Source organism: Euprymna scolopes, chromosome 3, assembly GCF_053919585.1.
Source record: "Euprymna scolopes isolate OS-2025 chromosome 3, ASM5391958v1, whole genome shotgun sequence".
NCBI lineage: Eukaryota > Metazoa > Mollusca > Cephalopoda > Sepiida > Sepiolidae > Euprymna > Euprymna scolopes.
This window is the reverse complement of record NC_136484.1, coordinates 154,476,777-154,495,598: the sequence shown is the minus strand read 5'-3', so window position 1 is coordinate 154,495,598 and position 18,822 is coordinate 154,476,777. Positions and strand designations below refer to the sequence as shown.

Below are 18,822 nucleotides of genomic sequence, written 5' to 3'. Positions count from 1 at the left end.
TGATTACATCATAATTGATTAACGAAATATTCTTCATTCATTTTTTTTATTTATAAAATGATTTTATTACAAATTATAGTAACATTAATTCTAAATGTTTATCATCTATTTCATTATAGTCATAAAATCTATTTGCAATAAATTGTCTGAATAGTAAGACAATGTTTGTTTAAAGATTCATTTAAAGTATAACTAAATCGTTTCACGATAAATGTGGTTTTCACACAAAGAAAGCCATTGTTTTAATTCATAATAACCTTTTACAATTTCCTATAAAATTAATTTCATATGTTTATATATTTATTTTATTATGGCCGTAATACTGTTTGCAATGAATTTTCTGGATATTTAAATAAAGGAAACTTGTGTCTCAAGATTCGCATTAAATATAAACGATAAATGCAGTTTTCATTAAAAAAAAACAATTATTTCTCCCTTACATTTAATTACAAATTGCGTTAATCAGCGTTGAAAACCCCAGACGAACTGCAAGCTCAACTAACCGCAGCGATCAAAAGCAAGAATAAACTTGAATTGGAGACAGCCATCGATGAGTCCGAAGAAGCCGGTTATCCGGAACTTTCTCTCGAGCTTAATCTAGCCAGAGACGCACTGGAAAAACTAGGCTTTGGTCGTGGAGGTTAGTCACTAGGATATTACCTTATTGAATCATTTTCTTTTTTTCTTTTTCCAATTTCCGCTTCGGCATGAACATACACCCATTCGCCTTTGCGCTTACACAGTTGTCACGTTTTAAATTAAGTAAAAGTTTGAGATCTGTGACACTAATATATAACGTATTTAATAAGAATAATTACTGTTTTACACAGTTGTATTGAATTTCTTGTTCCCTTTGTAAAAATGACATAACAATACACCTGAAACAAATAGTTTGGAATTAAATAGACATGATAATCTGAACTTTTCTACACTTTATGTTAACACAATATTCTTTGTATCAGCGTCATCATATAACAAGTGCATTAAACATATGATTATTCGATTTGTTTAATCTTAAATTGAATTGGATAAGCATATTGAAATCAATTAAAAATAATAAGCAAATAAAACCAACTTTGCAAACATCAGTGCTGCAAACGTTAGTCTAATCAAAATGATTGCAATACGTTCAGTTCGCACTGGTTATGTTATCATTCTAATAACTATATCAATCTAATCATGTTGACACACCAATTCTTGTTAGTAGCAGATGGATTACTATTCGAGAATAGTAAGCGGTGCATGTAAAACTACCTCAACGCCTCCCTGCAAAAACTAATGTTGTTATCTCCCCTGATTGTGATCGCTTGTGATTTTAATACATCTAAGACTTCCTCCGTTGGAGGAAGCCGGTTCAATCCACGTAGGGAAGGTGCCGTTTTGAAAATATATATATATGTTATAGTTAACTGCAGTAGACTTTTCACACAATCACTTTCATCTTGAAATGAAACATTCGCATTGTTTAAACTAATGCGCTATATTATAAACTATAATGCAGAGTGATGTGAAACGGTTCTAAAAATCTTGCATAAAGATTATCTGCTCTAGTTATGCCTTTATTTAGATTCACTACAATTTGTTTACATTTCCAAACTAAATTTGAAGGATGCTATATTTCCGTAGGTCAGAGCAAATATTGTATACTCAATAATTCCCTATATTTAGAGGCTTTTGAAGTATACAAAGATTCTTTCGAATATGTTTCGGAATTTTCTATTGCAATTGACATGTAACTAACAAAGCATTAAAATACTTAAATAAGTAAACACTTTCAGCATGAAAATATTGGTATGCTTTACAGTAAATAATAAATTTTAATTGCTGGAATTAATGCTTAATATTTAGAGCACGGGAGGCGACGATGGTGCACCGGATAACGACACAGACTGGCGATTTGATTGTGTTAAGTTCGAATGCAGTCGTTTACATAGCAATAATTTCACTTTTACCAATGTCGGTAATGCTTACGTTGTCCTTGCTGTCAGTACTTGATTCTAGAAAAGAATCTAGGAAACAGAAATCGACAACATAATCAAGCTTACCGAAAATCGTACTACACTTACCCATAAGAATATATTTTTCCATGTCTTGTCAAACGCTACACAATTGAAAGTTAAAACTACTCTTCTTTATTTTCTCGCAAATACTTTTTTTATCTTCTGTCTTTTCTTTTCTTTTATTGATATGGAATAATTTCATTTTATTTGTAACACACACAAGTATATATATATATATATATATATATATATATATATATATATATATATATATATATATATATATATACACCGTGTTTTAACGCAAATCAATTACGTCATTGAAAAATACATCTAATCATTTAGTTCCATTACGCACATAATTCCTTATTTTCATTTATTTCTCTTCATAATTTCAATAATGTCATATGAGTGGAATTTCAATAACTTATTGCAAAAGATAGTAAATAATATTGACATATAATACATTATTTATAAAACATATGCATATACATAACATTTATTCTTTTTATACCTTTTCAACTTAATACGTGATAATTTTTTTCTGACTCTCTTGTATTAAACTGTTTCTTCACCTGCAATTAATTTTGATTATCAGGTTCGATTACTGTGCAAGCGCCAAGCCTAGAAGTGAAAGGACCTGGCATTAGTCTTTTCCAAACGAAGAAAAGTCCTTAAAGACCGGATGTTATCCAACCACCTGAATGTGTCAAAGGAAAACGACGAACACATGCCTCAGTACCAATACTCAGCATAAAATCATTTTTTTTTAATAATTTTCGAAGAGAAAAAAATCTCTTATATATATATATATATAAAAATATAACCAGTAAAGCATATAATAAATACAACATTGATTATATAAAACATTTCGATATGTGCCTTTCGAACAATCTATACAGATTTTATATTTGATGCCATATGAGACCCGATGTTTTCAAAAAAAAAAAGCAAAAATATTGGATGATATGGTAGAATCATTTTTATAGAATTTTAACAAAACATAATTGCATAATACTATTATTTAATCAATTATTTTTATCATTATTATCATTATTATTAATTTTGGTTTTAATCGTTGACTTTTTATCAGTCACTAAAATGATGTTATATAAAAGAAATATGTTTTAATTTTATTTAACTAATTCATAACGGTAATACGGAAAACATTTAAACTGTCGCAGTATATTCGATTTATTTTATTTTATATTCATAATCCCATTGTCTAAATACTTACTTGTAAATACAACAAAAATATTCTACGTATTCTAATGGGTTTAAGGAATACACATGGGTCTTATATGTCAATAAATACAGCAAATAAAGTGATAATCATGAATTATACTTCTGTTGAATATGGCTTGTTTTACAAAAAAATCAATATTGTTTTTTATAATAAAAATGTTTTTTCAAATCATGTGTTATGAAATGCGTTCTTTTATTCGTCTTATACCGCGCACTGTATATTTGTACTTGATTGCTTATTCTACTAACAATAAACAGCGATGTTGGTGTTGTGTCAAAGTACCCAGTTTCGTAAACTTGTCTTGTAACAGAAGAATCATTGTTTCGCTTAGCAAGAATAACATTAATATTAAAACTAAACTTAATATCAAGACTAAATAAAATACGATGCTGTAGCGTAATATATAAATATTGAGTGCAATATAATTATAAAATGCTGACGAGAAAAAAGGCTGGTAAATATTTCTACAACGGCAAACGCATCTAAAATGATTCGACTCATTTCGTAAAAAAGATAAAACTTTCTAAAATGTATATTAATTTTAAGATCAGACGATCCTTTTTCTCGTCTCGATTTCATGCAATATAATATTTAAAATATGTAAGATGATGTGATGACAATTTTTAGATTAATAATAAAATTATAATTCATTTAAAAAAATATAATTGACTAAATATTAATCCGATACAAAATTGGTAAAATTTAATGATTAAAATCTATACGTACATAATTACGTCTTTCCAAACATTTCTTCAATAAATTTCTTTTTTAAATTACTCAGATTGAAGATTTCAACAGTATCGACAGCTATGTTTTTATTTTTCACAAAATTGTGCTTTTTTACATGTGTGTTCATGTAGAACACAAACATATCCACCATTTTGAAACTACATTCTCTTGTTCATCCATGCCACAAATTCACATCATAAACTGATGAATCTAGCATGCATCATTTCTATTTTATTTGCAGTAATAATTTTCAGTTTTCCGACAGAAAATATACTTTATCTTTTAAAAGCAATATTAAATATAAGTATTTTGTTTTTACAAAAATATATTTCAAGCATGAATTATTTGATCAATTCAGTTGTATTTTCATCATTGGACAGATAATTTCTACCATGCACCATTTCGTTGATTATTCACAATAAAGAATCTTTAATTCATGATTGATTTTTTATGTAAGTTAAGAAGTTTTATTTAAACGCTTTTCGAGAATGTAGCGTGTTATTCCTTGCTCAAAGTCTATAACTTATCTATGAGTATTATAAAAAGTAATGCCAGTATAATCTTTCAATAATAGCATTTCTATGGGACATCGAAAATTTTCAATATTTTTCTAATATCTTACTTCATATAATCGAAATTTACCAATGCGATTCATTTCATTAATTTAGAATAGTGCTCCAAATAATCTCTAGATATTTGCATGGTTTTATACATACATAGATACATACATAGATACATAGATACGCACATACATAGATACATACATACATACTATATATATATTATATATATATATGTATATATATATATATATATATATATATATATATATAAAGATTAAGTATATTTTTCACTAATAAGATGTAGAAAAGTTAAACTTGATAACAGATTTATACGTACCACATTAATAATAGTTATGTGCATAATTAAAATTATTGTGGTTTCGATTAAATTGTATTTAATTTATGGTAACCATATGTTAAGTGCTATTCCAAATAGATGTAAGGACAAAGCTGAAATTACAATTAATTAAAAATCTTTTTTCTCCCCGAGAAAGTGGGAGATATAGCGTACATTACAGATAAATAGACCAATCACTTTCACAGTTAAGGCTTTAATTATGGCTTATATCCTTTCCTAGTGTAAACTACCATGGGTAGATCAGCACATTTACTATTAAAATTTAATTGGATTACCTGATAATGTGGATCAATAGTAACGTTTTGTGTCGTATAATTGTATCAATCATCTTCTGACAACAACAAATTCAGTCGATGAGATTAAGAATATGTATGGTAAATATGTTACGTCAGTTTCTTTCATTGAGGGTAAAATATTTTAATCTTCAAGGCTAATGTCAATAAATACTTTTCATGAACCATCTTCATCAGTCATACATTTTTATTAATTCTAAAAATCATCTAATCTTATTCATATCTATTCAACTAATAATGCATCCCTATGAAAAACCTTTATACTTTTAGCTTTAATATCCGGTGACCAATCTGTACATTTTATATATATATATATATATATATATATATATATATATATATATATATATATATATATATATATATATATATATATATATAAGCGGATACACATGTAAGTATCAATGTATTTTATTCTGAAGTATTTATCATGCCAAAACCGAAAATGTTTGTGAATCACAATTTAAATGTTGCTTCGCCATTTTGCGATACAAGAGTCGAAATCTCGGTATGCGAAATAAATATTTGCCAACGCATTTGCTCGTCTTGTTTCAACGCTTTCATCTGAGCTGTCCATCTCGATTGGCTTTACATGTTTTATTCCAACATTATAAAAATAGTTGTCCCTTTTTCTGAAAGTTGTTTGTGTGTTTTACTTGTCAGGAAAAATTACCCCAGACATACTACGTGAGAAACTGGACACAGCCAGAAAACAAAACGATCCTGAACTTCTTGAGAAAGTGTTAAACGAATGTATCAGTTCCGGTCATTCGGAACTTACACCAGATATTCAAGAGGCTAGATCTCAATTACAATTTGTTGGTTACGACCGCAGTGGAGGTTAGTTTGGTTTCAAATAGCTGGCAACGCTTTGCTTACTTATGTTAATTCCAATGTTGATTTAGTATTGTCGTCACTATGCAATTAAGCTGGCTTAAATGTCTCATACATTGTTATTTTTTATATTTCTGTGTTATTGTTATATTTGATTTCAAAACAAAATTACGAAACAAGCTAGAACTCTTTATTGTAATATTGTTGATACGAGCACATTCAAATTAAGACTTCGAAGATAATTATAAAAATGGAAAGTTTACTCAGTAAATTTAGATTTAATTCAAACACTGCTTATTCATGTTCTTGTTAAATTAAGTCATTTTTAAAAGACTGAATCTATCTACCTCTGTACAGTATACCTAATGGGCACCATTGCAAAAAATGCTGCATTTATTGAGGGGGTGTTTGTATGCTAAATAAACCATTCACTCATAACTATCTGTAAAGCATAGAAAGAGTTTGAATATGTAAACACACGTGTTAAATCAATTATTATGCTTTATATGGGTAAGCAGAATTTATACAAATATGTGCGCAAAATTTCGATAATGATAATTATTTTCTTCCAACAAGATAAAAGTTTTCTATTCTAGGTTAGGTGTAATATTATTAGACAAGACGCAGATTTTGAACCCGGATCGTCTGCAGACGGATTTGAAGTCAAAACAAATTAATACGATTATAAAGATATGAACAAAGCGGAAATATAATTTGTCTTTATTGTAAAATGGGTTAAAAAGCGCGATCAAAAAAAAACAAAAAAACATTCGTATTGTGTGAGAAAGCTGTGATCAAGAGTTTATGACCGAGGTGATGTCAGTTAACGTAAACAAGGTTTATATTCATTGTTAAGGAGAAGAGAGAAGGCAGCCGTGTCGAAATATGTGAAAATCGGTTGAACTCAATCTCGCAGTCTGGGGCTAGTTTGCTTACTTGTAAATGAATTAATCTAAAGGATAAAAAAGCATTGATTTTTATAATCAAAGAAAACAATGCGGTGTTTATTTTATTCCAAGGGAAGCAACTCTTACGCTTACAGGAACCGAACGGATAAGTTGAGTATTTCCCCTTATACCCGACGCTGCTATCAAAGAACAGGTTTGATTCAGGTGATAAGAAATCAGAACAGGTTGAAAGTGAATAATTATAATTTATTTCAGTATGTAATTCTCTTAGAATGGTTACATAATATTGACAGATATTTGAATGCTTAAATAAATGCAAGGTATATCTTAATAGAGATTAATTATAAAATGCTTAATTCTGTCGTGTTAAGCGACCATTAGAGATCTTACCTGGATAATAATTAAGAGCTTGTAAAGCATTTTATAATGTTTTATTCTCTAGTTAATTTTCATTATTAATTGTAAATTCTCTACTTAATTTTTATTACAAAGTGGCTCTCAACTTTCAGAACCTATTGACGACATTGTAAATATAATTTTTATTGATGTGCTTAGATTTCTGTGTGAAATTAACCGAAATAAAGGTAAATAAGACATTTTAAAATTAAGTTTTAGATAGTACTTCATAGAAATAAATTTAAGCGGCTTTACCTGACATTTCTTATTATTATTATAAGAAATAGTTTTGTAGCAAATGTCTAGATAGATTTACATGTGAAAAAGCAGAAAAAATGTACTATTTTGGCCCTAGGAAATATCTTTTGATAAATTAATGTCTTCTTTGCCAACGCAAACATATCTGTAGACCCATACATATACTTTTACACGCATACATATCTGTAGACCCATACATACACTTTTACACGCAAACATATCTGTAGACCCATACATACACTTTTACACGCAAACATATCTGTAGACCCATACATATACTTTTACACGCAAACATATCTGTAGACCCATACATATACTTTTACACGCATACATATCTGTAGACCCATACATACACTTTAAAGATGTTCAAATTCTTGTGTAAGTCACCAACATTTTACGCATTATCTGCCACCTCATCATTTTGTGTCTACCGTAACAATGTGCATGCTTTTTACGGAAGCCATTAAACGCTTTGAGTAGGGGAAAGCAGCCGTTTTTTTGTTTTTTTTTTCATTTTTGTTATGGTTTATGATAATTTTATTAATTAGAGACGTCCGTACATTTTTTTGAAGATAGGGGCTAAAATCAAGTTGACCCCCCACCCTACAATAAACATCTTTTTACAATTAAAATGATTTCAAGTTGTAGTTGAATTTGCTATTTTATAATTGCCAATAGTCATTTTTTATATTATATCAAAATATTCTTTAAAATTGAAAAACTAATTAACTATCTATTTAAAACTCTATATCGCGGAACATTGAAATTTTATCCTATTTAAATCTTTTAAAAATAAATTATTTTTAGAATTCTGTTTTCTTTTTGTTGTAATTCAACTAATTATAATATATATATATATGTATATATATATATTATTAAAAATGACTACTTCATTTAATCACATAAATTAATATACGGAAGTATAATTTATGTGTAAACTAAGTATTTACTTCAACACTGCTCAATACATAGGTAGAGCTAGGTAGTAAGTTAGAAAAATATATATGGCAATTAAGCTACACAGAATATTCCGCGTTTCATCCACGCTAGAATTAGCTTGACGAATCCTAGTGTGGATGAAACGCGGAATATTATGTGTAGCTTAATTGCCATATATATATATATATATATATATATATATATATATATATATATATATATATATATATATAAACATATACGTAAAAACATTATCATAGATGGTTAAATATAACTACGCTCGGCTAGTGTTTAAGAGAAATGAAAAGAAAAACATGCTATTTGATCAACCGTACATGTAAAAGTGTAGTTTTTATGAATATTTACAACAGACAAGTTGCTTGTTATAATGGAGATGCATTTTGGTTACTAGGTTTAATCACCCCTGGTTCCCCGCGCTCTGTTATTAAAAGACCAGATATATCCAACGCTGGACGCGCGGTTGGTGGCTACACCGTCCATCTAGAAACCGCCCCGCACGTCTTCCAGAGCAGATACGCATCCCAAATTAGTGAACCCAGCCAAAGAGGTTAGGAACATTCATCTTTATATTATTTTCTTGTTGATATTTGCCAAATTGCTTTCGAAAGAAGAACGCGCTTTAATATTCATTTGTATTTAATTTATATTTTTGAAATTTTATTTTTTTTATTCTTCTATTCTGTATTTGTGTGTGTGTGTGTGTGTGTGTGTGTGTGTGTGTGTGTGTGTGTGTGTGTGTGTGTGTGTGTGTGTGCGTTTTGACTCGCTGTTCTTGTTATCTTTGTTGTTCATTTTTTTTCTTTGTGTTCTGTTTGGAATAGTGTACCTTTTGTTATTAAGAAACAATCGTCTTTAAAGCGCAGCCTATAAAATCAAAGACTATTTTTTTACAGGTTGCGAAACCTGTGTTAAACAGGAAAGAAAAATATAGGCATTTGCCGAAATAAAATAAATGAATAAAATATTATTGTGAACTGCTTCTTCCTTCTTTCTTTTATCATTAGGATGACTCCAACCAATATATATATATATATATATATATATATATATATATATATATATATATATATATATATATATATATATATAATTTTTTTAAAAATATAATTAAAAAAATATAATATAATTTTTAATACATATATATATATATATGGGGTGTGTGAGTATGTATAAGTATGTATATATATATATATATATATATATATATATATTTCCAAATAAATTGTTCTAATATATATATATATATATATATATGCATGTATATTCATATATATGTATGCATGTATGCATTGATATGTAAGTCTACATATTCATATATATATATATATATATATATATATATATATATGAATATGTAGACTTACATATCAATGCATACATATATATATATACATGCATATATATATATATATATATATATATATATATATATATTATAACAATTTATTTGGAAAAAGGAAATCTTACTAATTAATCATGAATAAATTTATCGAATGGAACTTGCAGAGAATTTATAACCTCTTGAGAAAATTAAAATAAACATACACATGATAATAAATCTCATGGTTAGTATATTTATCCGAATATTGATCAAATCCAGTAAAGTATTTTGTTCTCTAGCAATAATTATAAAATGTGGGCGCGAATCTGTCGAATTGTCTTTACTTTCCTGTACATTGGTAATTTGCATATTCTATCATGAATAAAATATTAAGCTTGTTTCAATTAGACTAACATAAGAATAAAAATTATTGGAACACTTAATTTAAGTATATGACGAGTGCATATATTAATCTAATTTACTCATCGTTTTGATATGGACAATAATTGTCGCTTTTTAATCCGTCATTTCATACAACATTCTATATGAGAATCGGAAATTGGTGATGCAATATAGTCGTATTTTTTTTTAAAAGACATGGTTTGTTGAGACTATTACAAGTAAGGTGTTACGGGAATGAGCGGAGCTCTTTCACCAGTATTTATTGTATGAATTCAGTAGTCCGCTAAGGATTCATTTGGTCATACGCTAACATTGGAGAAAAGGCTATGATCATACTTTATAAATTATGAAGACGAATATTTTTCACACAAACAATCCAGGAAAAAAGATTTTCTTTCATTTACGTAAAAATAAATTTTGTGAATATGTATTTTGTTTCATTTTAAACATATGTGCTCGTTCCTCACGATTGTTATGTGTGAGACTCTAGAAATGGTTGTGTTTTTTTTTCAATTTTCATTGGTGTGTTTGGCTTGTCAGGAAAAATGAGCCCAGACACACTCCGCGAGAAGATGGATAAGGCCAGAAAACAAAAGGATCCCAATGTCACCGAAAAATTGTTAGACGAATTTCTCAGTCCCGGTCATTCAGAACTTACACCGGATATCCAAGAGACTAGATCTCATTTGCAGTTGTCTGGTTACGACCGCACCGGAGGTTAGTTGGTTTCAAATAGTTGGCAAAGCTTCGCTTAATTACGTGATTGTGTTCAATTGATTTATTATCGTTATCATTATGCAATATGCTGGCTTACATTGCATATATTTACAGTATATAAATAATATGTTTTTAAAATGGAAGTGGATTTGCATCATAGCAACATAATTACATTCATACGGACACTTTCAATTCTTATAATTCAAATTTTATGAGCCCAATAACATTCTTATTGCTCTTATCATTTAGGAAAATCGATTGATATATTAATGTATTTCCATGAGTACAAACACTCACTAATAAGAAAATCATCACATGCACACAGTCATGCGCACATATACATATGCTTGGTTGAATAATAACTGCGGACTTCGCAGTTACTTTGCTATAAAAACAAAAACAAATATACTATACACATTATCGACATTTATTTATGAAAATCAGATAATTTTATTTTAGAAAATCTTTATGATGTATAAATTCTTACGTTCGCCAGCTCTCCTAACAGCTATACAAAACTATTGACAGTGACAGTAGCATATAACTATACTCTTAGAGTTATATCACTTATTAATTATTCTATTTTTGTGGCAGTTTTCTCTTCGTTCCTTCGTCTACAAGCCTATTCCCAATATTCACTACCGTTGAAGATCACTGTAATTTACTATTGAAGCATATCCTATCCCCATCATTTTAAATCAATGTTTTTTTGTTGTTTTTTTTTGTTTTTTACACATTTTTTAAAATATTATTTTACACATATCAGCTCATTGACCCAAATGTGTAAAGATTGTTATATTAGAATAATCTTGGGCACAATATAAATATAATTATTAGACGTAACTACACAAGTGTAATTTTCATTAATAAATGTTTCAGCAGGATGTATGTTTATAATAAAGGTACATTTTGGTTATTAGGTTTAATCACCCTTGGTTCATCGCGCTCTGCTATAAAAAGACCGGATGTATTCCATGCTGGGCGTACGGTTGGGGATTACACCGTTCATCCAGAGACAACCACAAGCGTTTTTCAAATCAGATACGGGCCTCAATCGAGCGAACCCAACCAAAGAGGTTAGAAACCTTCGTGTTTTTTTGTTGTTGTTTTTTTTATATACTTGTCAAACAGCTTGTTTAATGATGAACTTTAACATCCATTTTTGTTTAGTAGCTTCATATATTCTTTTACTTATACATATATATATATATATATATATATATATATATATATATATATATATATAATGCATATGTAAATATGAGTATTGGATCTCTCGTTGTCACTCAAGTTCCTGAAAAATCCAATGAGTTTATCAAAAGGGCAATTAATGTTGAACTGATTTTTCAGTAACATAGAACATTTTTAACAAATACCGAAAGCAGAGAAATTGGTGGAAATCTGGGGAGATTTTTGTTACTCAGGCTCCAGGAAATTAAAACAGTTATTGTCACTTTGCCAGATTTTAAGGGAGGGCTGGTTATTATACTTTATACTCAATAGGGGTTTACAGACACATAATTTTCAGTTATTGTTCCACGATGATTATTACATTCTAAATAACAAAACTATCCAAAGATTTTCAGCAGCTTCCGCCTCTTTCGATAATCGTTGAACACCATTTTGCGTTATCGCAACAGATTTTTCTCATTAATTTATTATTAGCAACATCCGTTAGATTTTATGGAATGTAGATGGCAATTAATTTCCTCGAGTTTTCTGTATCAATTCACCCAGTCGAGAACTGGTTTTTACTCAACGACTTTGGTATTAATCTTAGTTTTCTGTTCTTCGTTTTCTTTTCTGCTTAATCGTCCCTTTTTTGTCTTTTTTTATTGTTGTTGTTGTTGTTCTTGCTCTTGTGTCTTCTTCTTCTTCTTCTTCGTCGTCGTCGTCATATTATTATTATTATTATTATTATTATTATTATTATTATTATTATTATTATTATTATTATTATTATAAATAGTGATCATACATAGTCTATGTAGTATTTTATGATTATTCTTAGATCGTCAGCTTTTACATATATTATCGCTTTATATCGCTTAGTGTGAAGCTATCATTTGGTCATTGTTGTGTTTATTCAGATTCCTCACAAGAAATCAAATCTCCAGAAGTGCTTATTGAGCAATTAAGATTGGCCAGAGAAGAAAAGGATCCCGAAAAATTGGACAAATTAATATACGAGTGTGAAAACTCCCAATATCCAGAACTAGGTTTTGAAACACGCCAAGCCAGGGATGTTTTGAATGAATTAGGAGGTGGTCTTGGAGGTTTGTTCATACAATTATGTTGTTCTGGTGAAACGCATATTTTTGAATAATAATTTATTTATATACTGAATATATCAGATAGGTCTATCTTTTAAATGATTCAACGTTTCCGTTTTCTCAACGCATATTGAAAACATTACTAAAGCCGTTTTTCAGATTTAAATATACAACCTTATTTCCTATTAATTAATTAATTAATTAATTAATTAATTAATCCTATCGCTATTTAATTATAAAATAATTTTGTTTTATAAACAATGGTACAAACATGTATATATATACGTTCGTATTATTGTTTATAAGTTGAGTTTTATATATATATATATATATATTTATATATATTTATATATATATATATATGTGTGTGTGTGTGTGTGTGTGTGTGTGTGTGAATATCTGTTTATATGAATGTATGTGTTTGCTAGAAACTTTCTATGTTTCCTATAGAAGGAAATGTTAGATCTGCATAAAATCTAAAAATATATTTTTTATATAAGTTTTATCATGGAACACAATGGAAGTATTTCTGAATCCTTAAGGAAGTATTTCTGAATTCTTAAGGAAGTACTTCTGAATCCTTAAAGGTGCTTAAAACTTCAAATATTTCCCAGGTTCAGAAAATTAAAGTCATATGTATAAAACTTTCTGGAGAAAACAATGGGAGTGCTCTAGAATCTTAAAGTATCCTCATGAACCATGTGTGCAACGGAAGACAAGACTACTTTTAAATCTTCAAGCATACCGCATTTTGTCGATCTTTATATAATGCGTACATCATTGAAAGTGGTTCCGAATCTTTATGTTACTCTGCATGTGCCGAATATTTACATAAAGCATACCTCTAACTTACCATGTGGAATAAAACCTCATTAAAACTCAAATGCGTATTTCCAATTTTTATGAAATTTTAATCATATGCGTAAATAATAATTCATAGAGTTTTACAATATTTCAGTTTCTTCCTACTATATTTGCGGGTGAGACAAGAGAACGTGGTAGTAAAAAAACAGAAAGAAAATGATATCGTATTATGAGCAAAGTGAAAACGTATGCAGTAATGGTCCTTATTGAATCCCGAGCAACACCAGGTCTTCCTGCTAGTTATATTATAATACACACTTGAAATAATACATCGGTTTATCTTGTATTTTGGCATTAAATAAGCAAAAGGTTTTGATAATTTTAAAATAAAGACTAAGAACAAAAAAGATAAAAATGAGTATGAAGCTATTTCTTTTTGAAGTTAACGTCAACTTCTTTCATTAATTTTAAAAACTAAGATTTTATTATTATTTATTATGTACAATCTGATGAACGCTTTTTCCTTACATATTTATTAAAATAGAAAAATATGCAAAGTGAGGTTATGGCGTATGTTTCTATTTACTTGTCTCCCACGAGGATAGAGTTAGAAATCGTGTAAGTTTTTAATGTAATGAAAATCCAGTCTACACAAAAGAGTTAAAAACATAAATAAAAACTGCTCCAGTTTAGAAAGATTTCTTTTTCATAAACCGAAAACAGATAAAGTATAATATAAGAAGATATATTACACTTTGAATCATCGGAAAAAATATAAAATGTATATTTTATTAAAGTAGGGACAAGGTCATCAAAAGTGTTGAGAAAAATGTGGAACGTTGGTCATATTCTGTCTATTCGACTTTGTTTATCCGACTCCTAACTAGTATAAGCGGTCATCATTGCTTGAATGTAAACATGAAAATTCTTAAAAACGTTCATGATGGTTGTAAAGTTAAGAAATTATGATAAGAAAATATGATGGTTCATAATAACTTTTTTAATTTCTCGATAATTAATTAGAAAGTAATTGTATATGGTCAATTAATAAGTCAATTAACATCAAGATCAAAGTGTAGTATCTGTTCTTCAGATGCTGAACTTCAATTTCTGGTTCTCTGTCAGTGGAGGAGAAATTTTTAGAGACTGAGGCAATTTTTATTTTTGTCCCTTTTCTCCACATTAAAAAACGACCCTTTGGAGGCATTGTAAATAGGAACATAATTTATTGTTCAATTCTAGATAATTATCTTTTATTTACAAAATATACTGCAAACGTATTCATTATTTGACGTGATTAAACTCTACTCACTTGTCAGGAACGCGCTCCCCGGAAATCTTACGTGATCAACTAAGTGAGGCTGTCTGTTACAACGATAAGAAGATACTAAGTGACATCATTAAAGAATGTGTCGCAATGGGATTTCCAGAATTAGATGATGACATTCAGCAAGCCAGAGAAGCTCTTGATAAAATGCAAGGCGGAAAAGGAGGTTAGGAACATGGATTCATACTTAATGCTATCGCTTTTGCAATTTTGTTTCAAGCTTAAAAATGTAATTTAATAAAAACATTTAATTATTAATTTCATATGAGATATAATTCATCATTATATGCATCTAAATTTTATACGTATCAATATATATATATATATATATATATATATATATATATATATATATACGGATAATAATATACGAAGTAATTTTATGATTTAATATAATAAAGTATTGTTTAAATGTAGATATATCAATATATACACTTACATATATTACATACAGATATAAGATATAATAATACATAAATATGCATATACACGTATGATGTAGTTTTAATACATCATTTATGAACTACATCAAACAGATACTGTTATATCGATTATTATTGTAGACATATGTATATATACATATACCTCATTATTATTTTGTATTCACATGTAGAAGCTACTATATTAATATATACTTGTAAACATCTAATAAATACAAACACATATAAATAGATATATACATATATTCAATGAATAATTTCATCATTATATGTCTTTAAATTTCATTCGTATGTATGTATATATATATATATATATATATATATATATATATATATATATGTCATACGATATTACATTAATAACAACTTTAATCTTTGTGAGATGGAAAAATACTCTTGTAGAGATTATAAATATAAACGTATGCAAACATACATATAATGCAGGAGAACACTTATTTCATATATATATATATATATATATATATATATATATATATATATATATATATGGATTATTCTGAACAATAGTGTTTAAACTAAATTAAAAGAAGTCATATAAATATACTCGTGAAGAATTACAGGATATTTCATGTATAACGACCTAATACTACACACACACACACACACACACACATATATATATATATATACTTATATAGAGAGAGATGTATGCATGTATGTATGTATGTGTGTATAATCTATAATTACTTATATGCGTATATATAATATATATTTTGTATATATATATATATATATATATATATATATATATATATGTTGACCTGTATAGTTATATACTTTAACGATATATATATACATGTATTATTAAAAAGTGTTCATATAACGTTGCACTTCATATGATTGATTACATCTATCTCATTGATTATGATGCAATAATAATAATATTAATTGCATATATCATAAAATGTTTTAAATATATAATAATATATGTCTTTTAAATATAATCCTTTTAATGTATTATCACGTATCAAAAATATATATATTCATTCACTGATATTAGTTAATAAATTTGTATTCTTTTGATTAGCATCGATAAAATCTCCCAAAGAGATTTCGGAACAACTTAGAAGCACAGCCAAACAAAAGAGTCGTCCTCATTTAGAGAAAGCTATCCTTGACTGTGAGGAAGCCGGCTATCCGGAACTTTCTCATGACCTCCGTCAGGCGAGAGACACTCTGGAGAGTATGGGATTTGGGCGTGGAGGTCAGTGTATGCCAATATATATATATATATATATATATATATATATATATATATATATATATATATATATATATATCCTTAGTTTACTATTCTGATGAATCAACATCTTTTCATCGTGGCTTAGCTTTTATAATCTGATTATTTTTTAACACGCTTAATTTGCCTCGTTTAGTATTCTTGTCTAAATCAGATAATGTACAATATTTTATGAAATATGTTATTCAATTAAATCTCTCCTTGCTCGTTATTTATTTAATTGTATTTATTTTGGAAATATTGTCAGAGAATATTTCTCATGTATATAAAATGTATATTGTTTTGAAACGGACATGTCCAATATCCGAATGTTGTTTGCATGGTTAATGATTTTTTTCATCTTGGATGTTATTCTCACATAGTCTCAGCCGATGTAACTTCCTACCTTATTCGGGTACGTTTTGTCGAACTCGGGAATATAAAAATAAGTGCACATGGCGCAACGGATAAACGTGTTATGATAATCAGTTTTAAGCAGCAGTCTTCTAGAGGTTAAATATTAAATTCTCTAATACGTATCTCCATGAAATATAGTAAAATAAATAATTCAATATAATTATGACTTTCATATCTCAGTTTTTTTATTCATTTTTAAATTGTGTCCTGCTTAAATGATTATAAAAAATTGTAAACTTTATCAGAACAATAGAATTATACTTTTGAAGTATTGACGGTAACCCAAGAAAGATAGCCTCTATTAAGTCACAAGAGACAATGGACACCGCCTGAAAGGTGCTTGCATAAAAAGTCTATTATGAAGTATGGATTGGGTAATATTCAATCCGATCTCTGCTGGATCGCTATTGCTTGCAGCTAGTGTCAAGGGCAATTTCAAGGCTAGACACAATGCCGGGCTATGAAGACGCCTCATACATACAGCACCTGGTATTTTTAAATGATTACCCAATTTTAATACTGATTAAGGTCAATGTTGTTAAATTTTGGTGATATATCAGAAACCAATAGATTAACATGATTAACAGTAAGCGTAATAAGTTGTAATAAGTCAAATTTATTGAAACAACTGAGCTTGAAGAATTTGTATATGGCAAACCTTATAGAACATCTAATCTTTGATTCGCCATCGTTTGTTAGAGAAAGGTAAATCTTATTTAAACCTTGATTTGTTAGTTTTCACTATGCTCGTCATAAAGTGTGATGTTCAAATTCTTCTCTGCATACCTTTCTGCTCTATTCATTTCAATGCTTATATCTGTACCATTTATTGGATCGGAAAAAGCTTCTTTCTATTTTCGGCAAGTGTAAATTATTGACTTGATTTCGATTTCCATTGATATTTTTCTTGTCAGGAAAAATAACACCAGACATACTCCGCGGGAAACTGGACACAGCGAAAAAACAAAACGATTCTGAAGTCCTTGAGAAAGTCTTAAACGAATGTATCAGTTCTGGTCATACAGAACTTACACCAGATATCGAAGAGGCTAGGTCTCATTTGCAGTTGGTTGATTACAACCGTAACGCAGGTTTGTTTGATTTCAAGTAGCTTCGCTTATGTCAATTTATTTAATAGATTTATTATTGCTCTTTACATGCACTGAGCTGGCTTATATAATAGACATTCATAAAGTGTTTGGTAATTTGCTTATATTTGAATAAACACAAATTATTTGAAAATATTATTGTGAGCAATGGAATTATTTACCATTATAAAAAGTTAACAGTTGTTACTCAATTCGAACTATTATTGTCTTATTAGTTAATTTGTGGC

General features: G+C 28.4%; 3 protein-coding genes across 4 annotated transcripts in view; all 3 read left to right on the top strand.

Moving 5' to 3' along the window:
- Positions 1–3,414, top strand: part of LOC145259887 (uncharacterized) — a 575,878-nt gene extending 572,464 nt beyond the window's left edge. For both annotated transcript variants that reach the window (XM_080117779.1, XM_080117787.1), the window contains 2 exons: positions 467–640; positions 2,599–3,414. In XM_080117779.1, coding sequence (XP_079973905.1) covers positions 467–640; positions 2,599–2,678 — 254 coding nt within the window. In that variant the 3' untranslated portion in view covers positions 2,679–3,414. The remainder of the gene's footprint in view (positions 1–466; positions 641–2,598) is intronic.
- A 1,713-nt stretch (positions 3,415–5,127) lies between these two features.
- On the top strand, positions 5,128–11,088 carry LOC145262985 (uncharacterized). The gene is made up of 4 exons (XM_080119842.1): positions 5,128–5,131; positions 5,853–6,029; positions 8,937–9,092; positions 10,809–11,088. Exons 1-4 carry the CDS (start codon positions 5,128–5,130, stop codon positions 10,988–10,990), a joined length of 519 nt encoding a protein of 172 aa, XP_079975968.1. The 3' UTR covers positions 10,991–11,088.
- Positions 11,089–11,829: 741 nt separating this feature from the next.
- Positions 11,830–13,418, top strand: LOC145259977 (uncharacterized). Its single transcript, XM_080117974.1, has 2 exons — positions 11,830–12,061; positions 13,076–13,418. The coding sequence occupies exons 1-2, from the start codon at positions 11,869–11,871 to the stop codon at positions 13,309–13,311; spliced, it is 429 nt and encodes a 142-aa protein (XP_079974100.1). The 5' UTR covers positions 11,830–11,868; the 3' UTR covers positions 13,312–13,418.
- Positions 13,419–18,822: the final 5,404 nt, after the last annotated feature.